This window comes from Schistocerca cancellata, chromosome 4, assembly GCF_023864275.1.
Source record: "Schistocerca cancellata isolate TAMUIC-IGC-003103 chromosome 4, iqSchCanc2.1, whole genome shotgun sequence".
In the NCBI taxonomy this organism is placed as follows: Eukaryota; Metazoa; Arthropoda; class Insecta; order Orthoptera; family Acrididae; genus Schistocerca; species Schistocerca cancellata.
This window is the reverse complement of record NC_064629.1, coordinates 28,001,117-28,014,233: the sequence shown is the minus strand read 5'-3', so window position 1 is coordinate 28,014,233 and position 13,117 is coordinate 28,001,117. Positions and strand designations below refer to the sequence as shown.

At 37.6% G+C, this 13,117-nt stretch overlaps 1 protein-coding gene across 1 annotated transcript in view; it reads left to right on the top strand.

Annotated features, from left to right (window-relative positions):
- LOC126183737 (2-oxoisovalerate dehydrogenase subunit alpha, mitochondrial) overlaps nucleotides 1-13,117 on the top strand; it is a 174,339-nt gene that overhangs the window by 108,374 nt on the left and 52,848 nt on the right. Inside the window, exons 4-5 of the mRNA XM_049925943.1 lie at nucleotides 7,011-7,172; nucleotides 11,658-11,802. Of these exons, the coding sequence (XP_049781900.1) occupies nucleotides 7,011-7,172; nucleotides 11,658-11,802 (307 nt within the window). The remainder of the gene's footprint in view (nucleotides 1-7,010; nucleotides 7,173-11,657; nucleotides 11,803-13,117) is intronic.

Below are 13,117 nucleotides of genomic sequence, written 5' to 3'. Positions count from 1 at the left end.
AAGTTTGTGATTTATAAGTGGCATGTACATTACGTTTTATAAAAAGATTGATCAATTTTTATGAAACGTGGCCATAGAAAAGAAGCAGTACAAATTGTCTTTTATTTAGTTCTTCATTGTGTGGTGATGGGTTTGTTTTTGATGTTATGAAATTATAAGTATTGTCAACTACCATGAAGTGACAGCCAGTATTCTGGGCTGTTTTTCGTAACTAATTAAGTTATTTTTTTACTTAATCAGCTATACTGGTAGTTCAAGGAGTCTGTTTATTGCAGATCAAAAAAGATCTTTTTAAATTGAGCAGAATGACATGATGAGGCAGGAATAACAACATTGGAAGGTGTAGGTTTAATCGTGTTGTGTGCCACAGAGTAAGACAAAAATGTCAACAATGTATGATTTTGTAGTTAATTTTAGGGCGATTTGTGGAGAAGGTATTTTCCAAGTGACTGACAAAAGTATATGTAAGTGTACATGCCAATAGAGTTTAGCTAACCCATCATTTTCAAAGTTGATCTTGTTTCTAAAAATAAAGTAGTTGTACTTCAGTACTATTTTCAGTGGCTCAACGGTCTCAATAATTTCCCCAGGAGGAAGTGTGTTGTGTGGAATTGCTCGTATTGCTTGACTTTGCAAATATGTACAGCAACATTCCTGTAAATGAAACAATAGCATTAATTGAAAACAGTTTGCTAATGCACAAGATACACTCCCCCAGAGCAATTATTGAAATAGGCTAATCATGACGAGGCCATTTTTCTGAAATATTGTTGGGCACATCACTTTTAAATCCATTCAACTTTTACTTCTGTAATTATTTCAACTGTGTTTCACACAGCACCGTGCAAACTGTGTTTTTTCCTTTTTCTGTTGTCACACTGTACATGTTTGAACGTAAAGTTTTTTTGTGTTGAAACTCCTACATTCCTGTTATGTAAAGCATTTAAATATTCAGTACATCATTATACGCAACATTTAGTTGCATTTACATCTTCAGTTTCATATTTGTTTGGAAAATGGCTTCCATTTAAAAGCCAAAACTGGTCTTGGAGTAAAATAAAGTTTTCTTCTTCTTATTTTTTTAGCAACTGAAGCAGTTATTCATCAATTCAGTATACAGTTGTGGAGGAACAATGCTCTCCGAATGGATAAACTAATAAAATATGAAGCTTGTTGAAGAACTATCACACAATATACATACTCTGTAACTAGTGTCTCATGTACTCTGAAAGCTATCTGCTTCAGTATAATCCTTACTGTCATTATTTTGTTGCTTAATGTGTCCACCCTGTTACTGACAAATGGTGTTTCCTTTATTCCTTGAGTGATGCACATCTTTTTTGCTTGAGTCTAAATGAAGTTGCCTTTAAGGGCAAGCAGTTTTTGTATACTTTTATTATGTATTGTGTTGTAGTTTTAATTCAAGTCATGGACATTATTCCAGTTTGTCATTGAGTAGTTCCTTAAAATATTTTGTCTTGTAAACTATCATTCAGAACTCAGATTTAGTATCCTGATAGGTGTAAGTAGTTGAGACAAGGATGTGTGTGCCATGTCTAATAGGTCATGAACTTTTGATTTGTTCCATTAGATCGATCTTTAATGATAATGTTACTGATTGCAATAATTTCATGTTACAAAAGTTTTTTGTGTGTTAAAGGTAGGCCAATACAGCTTGAAAGGGATTTATGAATAGGGTAAAATTTCCTGTAGCTGCTCCCTCTGCTTTTACTATTATAAAAGACAGCTTATGACTTCTACTTCTGTTGCACATGCTTCTAGATGCTGCTGTGTGCAAAATTTTTGTGTGTTCGTAAATGTCTGAACCCACCCAGGTAGCCATGTATGTTAAAGCATTGCTACTGGGACAGGGAGGTGCACCGGCTCAGAATCAAATCCATCTGGGAGAGAAATGGTGAGGGCCGGCATGCTGGCCAGCCTGGATGTGGTTTTTAGGTAGGTTGCCACATCCCACAAGGTAAATACTGGGCTGGTATGTAAGTCCACCTAAGTAACATGATTCATAAACATTTAGAAAACTTCCAGCCACTTCCACATGAGAAAACACTAAACACAGACATCTTGGATACACATATTCCATCCCTGGGGTAACGGAGTGGCAACAGCAAGAGCATTTGGTCACCACCATGCCAAATCTGTTAATATTCACACTGATCCTGTGCTGATTTGCAACAGAGGCACAGGAAAAATAAGAAGAAGAAGAAGAGGGAGAAACAGAAGTAGTTTTTAAATGTCTACCAACTTCCAATGAATGTTGCAACTATTTCTCTCTCTGAATCTTCTCTACTGTAGTAAGATGCCAGTCTAGATCTTGTAACACTTCACTTCAGTACAAGGGGTCATATGATTTCAAATAGGCAATGTCAGCCAGGTCTCAAGATTCTAATCCATCAGAGCGAATAAGCAGTTAATTAACTTTACTCCTCAATACTTTAATATTCTGATGTAATAAGGATGCATGTTTCTTTCAAGCCAACCTCTCAAACTTGGTTTCTTTCTCCCTACCCTAAAAGTGGTGCTCTGACACTTGCACACATTGGTACTTCATCACTCAAGACAATGCCTCTTTTCTTAGCAGTTTGGTACTAGCCTAACTAGTTTCACTGTTGAAGTGAGTCCCATGTCTTGTTCATTCCCACATGCTGATCAAATCAACAGAAATTTCTCCAACATGTGACTTTATGCCTAAAATAATCAACCGTTCTCCTGACAGGAGACCTCAGAATGTGAGGTTGATTATGGTGCCTCAGAACAGGTGTAAATTCCGCACTTTCATGTCTTGAATGCTGACACTATCTTCACCAGAGTAACTGAGTAAGGTGGCACTGTTGTTAGCACATTGTACGTCCATTCAGAAGGATGACTGTTCAAATCCACATCCGGCCATTCAGAGTTACGCTTTCTGTAATTTCACTATATCGCTTCAGGAAAATAGTGGGAGGGTTCCTTTGAAATGGCATAGACGATGATAGGACATCGAACCCTAATCTTCTTCCTTCACCAGAATACACTCTAGAGAATACTTAGGTTCTCAGTCAATAATATTTTCCAGTCTGTGCTGTGTAACCATGATGTCTTCATCTGTGAAATTTATTAACAGTGAGTCCACAGTCTCATTAATAAATGTTTATCGACCTCTCTTTATTGCAATGGATTTGAATGTAACTGCTCTATATGACTGTTGTTCATTGTTTTCTATGGGACTTGCTGATTCTGTCTGTATTGTATTGGTTGCCTTTCAGATGTTTGATTTTCTGTTGAACTATGCTAACCAGTTGCGAACTGATGCACATGAATGAGAACCTTTTGAAAAAGCTCAGTATTTTATTTCCATTAGACTTGTTAGTTCAACCTTTTTTTTTTAAAAAAAAAAAAAAAAGTCGAGTATTATATCGTGCTGCTTAAGCAGTCAGTAATGAGCACTTAGTAATTAACACTTTATTGTACTACTACAAATTGGATATGAATATTGAGTACTGCTAAAGGTGAATAACATTATACGTGCATTATAATCCTGCTCAGAAGATGGTTGAAGCCCTTATAGTTTCTAAAAACATGAGAGAAGTAATATTGATACCCGTGTTCCCAACCTGCAGAACTAAGGGCTTCATTATTCTTGCATAAGCAGCAGAGTCAATATGTTAGAATAGTTTTAAAGGGAACTTTGTTATTTTTGTAGTGTTATGTAAGCAATATAAGCATTTAGCAATCACTAAATAATGACTGTGTCATAAATATGGCCTAAAGCAGTGTAAGGACAAAAAAATTAACTGCCAATTTAAGTGGGTAACTGTCATCTAGTAATGAGTGTTGGGTATGTGGGAAAGGGAAAAATCTTATATTGTTTTCATTTTCTCCAATTTTCATTTCATTCAAAAGTGTTTTGTGCGAAAAGAAACAGCCTGTCATTTACATAATTTCCAATCAACTGCAGTCTGGCCAACTTGCTACAGTGGTATGTATCAAGATCATAATAATCCAGAGAAATAAGATTTATGCCTAGGACAACATTTCAGTGAATCCTACTTCCAGCAAAGGCACAGTCCATTATTGAAAGAATTCAGTGAAATGGCCCAGTGCTGCAGTTCAGGGAATGTTTTGCACCATTCTCTAAGACTGTTGATTCCTGTTTACAGGCCCTCTTGGCACATTTGGTTACAAATTGATACTCTGAATAATGATCACTTGTATATGAGGACTGTTTCACATGCAGGGTGTAATATCTTTCAGCAAGGCAATTGGGCAGAGCTTCAGAGGTAAATGTTCTTGCAAATAACTGGAAGAGGACACTCTTGCCCCCCCCCCCCCCCCGCCAAAAAAAAAAATATAATATATAATACTCAGCAAAAATCGTAAGGCCCACATTGATTCTTAAATCTACTGAGTGAATTTTGTGCTCTAGGAAACACTAAATAGCAAGGCTCAAAACACCCATGGAGACCTGTTGCACTAGGTGTACCTTCAAGTCATTTACTTGCTGTGTGTACTGAAATGACTTGTACTATTCATGTTGGCAGGTGGTCATAATAATGTGACGACACTCTTTCAAGTTGTTAAAATCATTTGTGTTTTTTGTGTGTTTAAAAATAGGCCTTTAAATGGTGCACAGTGCCTTTCTTGCAGCTTTTCTCCACATCTGTAATGCTTTGATTGCTCATACTGTGATTTTTTGAATGCTGACACTGCTACTTGGTCAATATATGAGATTTTCAGTGATGGACAAGCATTACATTGTCTTTGTTAATATTTAGAGTTTGAGAAATGTTATTTTCTTCCTAGAGAAGTTTTATTTGCCCAAATCAATTTGGGAGCAACTCTTTGAAGACACACCAGTCTAACATCATATATCATATAATAAAATTATACTTGTGGTAAACACTCACAAAAGTTTCAAGGTATTGCTTGCTGTGTCTGTATTGACAGCTGATAGCATGCTGCTTGTCAGTGTGTCATCTTCAAATAGTTGCTCCCTGCAATAAGGCTGAACCCAATGTATAGCCAGAGGACTTGATTGGAATTGAAATTAATCACTCAGCCAAGTTAACTGATTTTCAGCTCACCCCATGCACCTCACTTGTGCCCATGCCAATGTCATTTCAACAATGTATCTATGGAAGCTATACAGTTAATACATCTGAAATGTGGATTTTAATTATGAAGGTTGGCAGTGACAGGCAGTGCAAAATAAAATCCTGAAGACATTTTTGTGCTCCATTGTAATATGACCGTGTTCAGCATGACAGAATTTACTTGTACAAACCAGTTCCTACAGCAGATCAGAAGAATAACAGCCTGCTTGCTGGAGACTGGCAGCCAATGGGTTAATGAGGTCCTTATTGCACTCAGCATCCTCAACCACATTATCTGTCTCTTGGGGAGTAGTAGTGTGCTTCTATTACAGTTATACAAGGCTTTCATGTGGTTGTAGTTGTATTACGGGTGTCACATGTACACGTCAGCAAAATCTACTTGTCTGAAGATCGTAACTTCCACCCACCCACCCACCACAAGGGGATAAAATTGGCCCCAGATGCCTAATAGACCAACTCCCTGTTTGTTTGACTCATGGCCTGCCACTGTTCATATAACGAGAACTACTAATGATGCAATGTGTTAGGCAGATAAGTTATTTAAAAATCACCCTTGAGGGAAGGAGCAGTTTGGAATCTGCACATAGAGATTGTTGGTATGGATCAAACTTTAGTCTCTTTCAACTGGTCAACTACCACGCAACATGTGTTTGCTAATCCACCACGTTTATGAGTCTGTTGAAAGGGATCAGAACAGAATGTCTGTCAGAATGTGTGTTGTCTAATATTCTGTTAAAGATAGTGTTCTGGTAACACAATACATATGATTCTTTATCGGTTTCCTTGTAGTAGATTTGTAACTTTCCTACACAGGATTTAGAAGTTTTTCAGTGTGATTATTGAATTCTTTGACTACTAAAACAGAAGGCAAATGGAACTGTTTGACCAAGATTTACTGTTCATCTTTGATGATTTACCTTAGTAACGTTAAGACTATTTCACATCACCAACTTCCTGGGCCTAATATCAAATGAAAATTACTGCTGTTGACAGCTGATACTAACTGTGGAACATATTACAAAAGCACCAGCTATTTCTCTCCACATCTGCTAGATGCTGGTAGGAACTGAGACATAGGTATTCATGTTGCAGAACTGGAGTAAACTTTTGACTGGCATCCTTGATAGCTGCAAACATCGACATCTCATACGCTGACTTGCCAGTGCCCTCCCCCGTTTCCCTCCCACCTTCATCCTGCTAACAGACATAATGAAGATACGTTGGTTTTCTTTTTGTTCTTAAATGCTATTTTCTTAAGGAGCACCACTATCCTCCCGACACTTGGTATCCCCTTAAGTATTTAACATATTTACCTATGTGTGGTCACTGATGGTACTGACAGAGCATCCACCGTTAGCCAGAAGAGGAAATTCATGGTGCATCATTTGGTATGTAGTTCACTATTATTTGTGAGCAATATTTGAGCAGCTACAGTTGCTTTTTGTGTTGACTTATCTAGCCTGACTGTTATTCTTAATTAAGTGTACAACACACTGTGAGGCACTTAAGTAAACGTGATGAGACTGTCCACCTAGCTACAATGAGTAGACAGATAACAGTTCTTTGTAAGATTCTGAAAATGTAGCAATGTACATTTATTCCCGAACCTTGGTTAGAATTTTTCCCTTTCCCTCTACCCAAGTCACCAAATCACCCCAAAATCTGCTGGTAATGGCTCAAGACAACCAAAGAGTGCAGACAGTGGGCATCTTTACTAAGATTTACATAAGATTGCACCCTACACCCTGATCAGTAGATCACAAAGCCTCCACTGTATGCCAGGGGCCATTGGCACACACAAGACATGTTCATTAATTTTCTTTCTTTCCCCAAGAGTTGCAATATTTTTTTTATAATAGGAGTTTAGAACAGCATATTATTAGAGACTTTTATTTGTAGGTGTTCTTGTTTGGAGGGGTTTCTCTTTGGACGAGTTTATGAACCAGTGCTACGGGAATTGTGAAGATGGTGGTAAAGGAAGACAAATGCCAATTCATTATGGATCAAAAAGACTAAATTTTGTTACAATTTCTTCACCTCTAGCTACACAGATTCCCCAAGGTAAGACTTTGTTTCCAATATTTGATGTAGCTCATCTAGTTATGCATATATTTGGCATGTGATATAAAATGTTTTCAGTGAACTTACCTTGTTACTTGTGTGTAATATTCTGGGCTTTAGACGGTATGTCATTGTCTTCATCAGAAAAGATGCTGACTGTCTAAGAGATTTGAATAATGTAGTGATGCACCTTGCAACTAGCTCTAAAAGTGATACATAATGTGCAGAATTATTATTCCATCATAGTATGTAGAGTTTCATTTACACGTGAGTGAATGGAAGCAAACACAAAAAACCAACCATTCACAGAACAATTCATTAGTGTTCACTCTCGTTCGGTTGTGCCTGGGAACAAGTGTTTACTTTGGAAGGAACAGAAGAGAATTAGAATTGAAGCATGCCAATCCTCCTTGGTTTTAAAGTTGTAGTTGTGCAGATGTAACTCTATACGGCACTAGTTATCATTGTGATACAAAACAGTGAGATTAAGATTATTTTTTATTATGAGCACAATGTTGCAAAGTGACATATGAAAAGAAAAACGTAGGTGTCAGTTTTCACATAAACATGAAATTAGTGACACTGCACTTAGCACTCGATTGCAGCTCTAACTGCCCCATTTCAAAACTTTGAAGGTCAGTAGACAATTTTCACTTTCTCACTGCTAGTGAAAGGGAAATATTAAAGTAGGACATTAACTAGCAATGACAAATATCACCTATATAAGCGTTAGCATTTATACTCCAGTTCTAGCAAATGGGGATAGCTGCACTACTCTTAACTACTTGTTTAGCATTTTAGTAGCTGCTGTATTTCAGATATTATATTATCCATTTTGGGTAGACAACACCACAGCTGTTTTTGTAAATTACACTGTAGGAAATACTGTAACCAACAATAACAATGGAAATAATCAATTATTGATAATATAATGCAAGTGGATCAATAAAAAATCTACTCACCAAGAGGCGGCAGGGGAACATACACACAAAAGGATTTAACATTTCCAAAGTTTCAGAGATGCTGGCTCCAAAGGTTTGTAAAAGTTAAATCCTTGTGTGTGTGTGTGTGTGTGTGTGTGTGTGTGTGTGTTCCCCTGCCGCCACTTGGTGAGTAGATTTTTTATCTGTCCATTTACATTACAGGGCTATTACAAATGATTGAAGCGATTTCATAAATTCACTGTAGCTCCATTCATTGACATATGGTCACGACACACCACAGATACGTAGAAAAACTCATAAAGTTTTGTTCGGCTGAAGCCGCACTTCAGGTTTCTGCCTCCAGAGCGCAGTGAGACAAAATGGCGACAGGAGCCGAGAAAGCATATGTCGTGCTTGAAATGCACTCACATCAGTCAGTCATAACAGTGCAACGACACTTCAGGACGAAGTTCAACAAAGATCCACCAACTGCTAACTCCATTCGGCGATGGTATGCGCAGTTTAAAGCTTCTGGATGCCTCTGTAAGGGGAAATCAACGGGTCGGCCTGCAGTGAGCGAAGAAATGGTTGAAAGCGTGCGGGCAAGTTTCACGCATAGCCCGCGGAAGTCGACGAATAAAGCAAGCGGGGAGCTAAACGTACCACAGCCGACGGTTTGGAAAATCGTACGGAAAAGGCTAAAGCAGAAGCCTTACCGTTTACAATTGCTACAAGCCCTGACACCCGATGACAAAGTCAAACGCTTTGAATTTTCGGCGCGGTTGCAACAGCTCATGGAAGAGGATGCGTTCAGTGCGAAACTTTTTTTCAGTGATGAAGCAACATTTTTTCTTAATGGTGAAGTGAACAGACACAATGTGCGAATCTGGACGGTAGAGAATCCTCACACATTTGTGCAGCAAATTCGCAATTCACCAAAAGTTAACGTGTTTTGAGCAATCTCACGGTTTAAAGTTATGGCCCCTTTTTCTTCTGCGAAAAAAACGTTACAGGACACGTGTATCTGGACATGCTGGAAAATTAGCTCATGCCACAACTGGAGACCGACAGCGCCGACTTCATCTTTCAACAGGATGGTGCTCCACCGCACTTCCATCATGATGTTCGGCATTTCTTAAACAGGAGATTGGGAAACCGATGGATCGGTCGTGGTGGAGATCATGATCAGCAATTCATGTCATGGCCTCCACGCTCTCCCGACTTAACCCCATGCGATTTCTTTCTGTGGGGTTATGTGAAAGATTCAGTGTTTAAACCTCGTCTACCAAGAAACATGCCAGAACTGCGAGCTCGCATCAACGATGCTTTCGAACTCATTGATGGGGACATGCTGCGCCGAGTGTGGGAGAAACTTGATTATCGGCTAGATGTCTGCCGAGTCACTAAAGGGGCTCATATCGAACATTTGTGAATGCCTAAAAAAACTTTTTGAGTTTTTGTATTTGTGTGCAAAGCATTGTTAAAATATCTCAAATAATAAAATTATTGTAGAGCTGTGAAATCGCTTCAATCATTTGTAATAACCCTGTATATAACTAGCAATACATTTGCTGGGTGCGGAGGGGTTAACCTGGTTGAGGGAGAAACAGTTTTTGCCTTTTCAGTTAATATAAAGATGATACGATCTTTTGCATATTTTTAATTTAACGGTAATAAACAAAATAAATATATGTGCCAAGTCTTTTTATTAAAAAATGGAAAAGTTTGTGCCTCTTCATTATGTTCCTGCGTGACGAAAATAATGAAAGTTTTCTTAACATTACCATTTAGTGCTTCAGCAATTTTGCTACATCCAGTTTTTTGTTCTTTGGCATTTTGTGTGGTGGATCTCTTTGTGTACTACAAGCTCCCAAGATATTTCTTTTATTAACAACATTACATTCTCTACTCACCACTCCATTGCTCACACAGCTCATATTCAATAACAAAGGTAGTTCTCCTTGCAAAAAATAAAAATATTGATGATTTGCTGAAGGACAAACAACCAGCGGAATATAACTGAGCACAGGCAAATGTGAACAGAACAATAGCAAATGCTGTTTGCTTGCACATAACTACAACCTGCACCAGAGAGAATGCTAGCTCGCTGATACTTGCTCACTGACACTCGCTTCAATGTAAACAAGGCTTAATAAAGGATGGAGCATCTGTAATCTCTTAGTATCGAGCACCCATTTCCATGTGTTGCTGAACGAATAGCTTGTGTCTGTGTTATAGATGAGTTCAAATTTCAATATCCTCATTCATAACTAAGTCCCAGTGATATGAAGCATGGGCTAGAGTATGTGTTTGCTCTAATGACATTGTTTGCTTACTTGTAAGGAGCTGAGCTGGAAGGCCATGCACATGAATTTATATACGGATTACTGTGTACTTTGAAGATATAAATAACAGTGGAAGCCCTTTCACAGCAGTCAGTAAAGTAATTGACAAAGTGGCTGAAGCATTGACTATGAAGTTACAGTAAAGAGTGATGAATTAGAAGAGACTGCAAGTTCAGCTGGAAACTCTGTTCTTGTGATCTGTGGAAAGACAAGGAAGAAATTGTACTGTGTGCAAATATTAACGAGTTTGATTAAAATTTAGTTATATATTACATCAAGAAATGGTACCTAACACTTAAAAAGTTGATTATTTCACTGTTGGAAAATGAATTGTGTGCAGGTTCTATAACTATGACAATCCTTGTGAATATTTTAATGAAAACTGGCTACAGGTTGAAAAGATTCGCAGGGAGAAAAGTGTTAAGGGAATAAAAAGGTGGTCTGGAATTGCCATTTCCTTCACAAGTTGCTGCCAATGACTCTGGAGAATGTAACATGGATAGATGAAATTTGGGTTAAAATGCATCATACAAGAACCGTATTGCAGATGGATAATACATTTGGTTTGATGAACAGTTTGGTGCCCAGTGCTATATTGATTTTTCAGTCAAAAAAAGCTTGTTGATTACTGTGAAGAAATGTGTCATTACTTGACTGAGTGCCATTGAACTTATCTTAGCTCATGTTAAAGTAGACGTTGCAGAACAAAATAAAATATTTACACTTAGACACATTGGTGAATAAGGCTGTTGATGCAAATAACATCAGAGAAATGGAAGTAACAGAAGAGGACTGTGTATTGTTAAATTCTACAGCTTGTTTCAGCTGATAAGTGGCACAGTGACATTATGTTTGAGAGTCAACAAAGAAAAATGCTAACCTCAGTTTAGCAAGGATTAGTCCAACATGTTGTGTTTTCAAATGGACCATATGATGGTTACAAGTAGTTCCATATATACCACTAGAAGATATTGTACTACATAAGTTGCTTTGTCTTAATTCATATGTGTTCTTAGCTTTGAATTTAACTAAGCATATAACACAAAGTACCACAAAATACACTCTCATGGATTTGCACTTTCTTCTGCCATCCCCTTCAATTGATAATGCAGTTAATTCACCTAATAATGATTACAAACTAATAAAAGTGCCATGTTTTTAGTACTACTTCTAGTCTACATATTTATTTTATGAATCCTTACTGTTATTGTTTTTAGCTGTTGGTGCTGCCTATGCCTTGAAGAGAAGTTCTGATGATAAATGTGTTATTGTATATTTTGGAGAAGGAGCTGCAAGTGAAGGAGATTGCCATGCCGCCTTCAACTTTGCAGCCACACTAAATTGCCCTGTTATATTTTTTTGGTATGTACTGTAGAGATATTAATTTCAAATGTAATTTCTCATTTTTTTTACTGACAGTAAAATTTTATGCATGGTTTCTGTAGAAGAAATGTTCTTGCACCTTTCCCCATTTGTCTCCTGTTCATTGATATCTAATAAGCTGAGGGCAAAGTGAGCATGATAGAATCCTTGAACCCCCTAAGCGAAAATGTGTAATGGATTAAACTAGCTGATAGATTGTTACACCTGACAAAAAAGGATTTCGTGTATTATCCAACATTATAACTGTTGTTTTATGAAGTGTTTTTCATCAGATTTAAATTCTTGAAGTAATTCTGGTAAAATTTGTACTCCAAATATTGTCTTTGTGTCTCTAAGTAGCTATCATAGTGTCAGTCTTGCAAGCTGCTGGGGAAAGATGTAAAAATGAACAGCTAACTTAATGTGGTTTCTTGAAACCAAAGAACTTTGTGATTCTTAGTGATGGCTTAGGAGATATCATTCAACTGTGATAACCTAATTCAAAAGGGGTTTTCTTGGACAGTGAGGAAATCTGTGATACTACTTGGAAATTTCATACTCAATATTGTGTTAGCCAGATTCTGCCTGACTGTTTTTGAGCTGAGGAACAGCTTTCCACAATGGTCCAATTTAAGTGAAATCATGTGTGCAGTAACTATTAATAGTATACTATCAGAATTACAAAGTCCTATAAGAGTTCACTTCTTGTGTACATTTTAATCATCTCCTCCAGTTTACTTTTTGTGTACAATATAATCTCCTCCTTCTCTTACTACTACTACTACTACTACTACTCCTACTCCAGCCTAACACCCATGACTCATCCAGTTCACTAACAGATTATAGGTATGTTCTGAATGCTAGAGCTCCATGTTCTCTGCAGAGAAAATGGCATGTATTGATTTCAGCAGTCTTCTGACATTTTCAGTCAACCTTGAACTAAAGATCAGTTTTAAATAAACAGAGAGGTATCTGGGCATAAATTATATGAAAAATTGATGTGATTACCAACCTAAAGCATCAAAAAGCACAAGGTCCACTAAGCACTACAGATCTTAAGTCTGTCTGCAACATTTCGTTGCAGGAGGAGGGAATCATATCAAACTGTCTGGCTAAAGTTTTACAAGGTTCATGTACATTTCCAACTCAGTTTTGGATGTTCAGTATATTTTTCAGTTTGATAGTCATATCTGGAAACTATCATTGCTCTTCAACTTAAGGTTATCAGGCTGGCAATGGGAGCTTTGCTGAGGGTTATCCGCCACCCTCCAGTATTGGGTGGAGTTTCCTTATGGTGCGCTAGTCATATGGCATT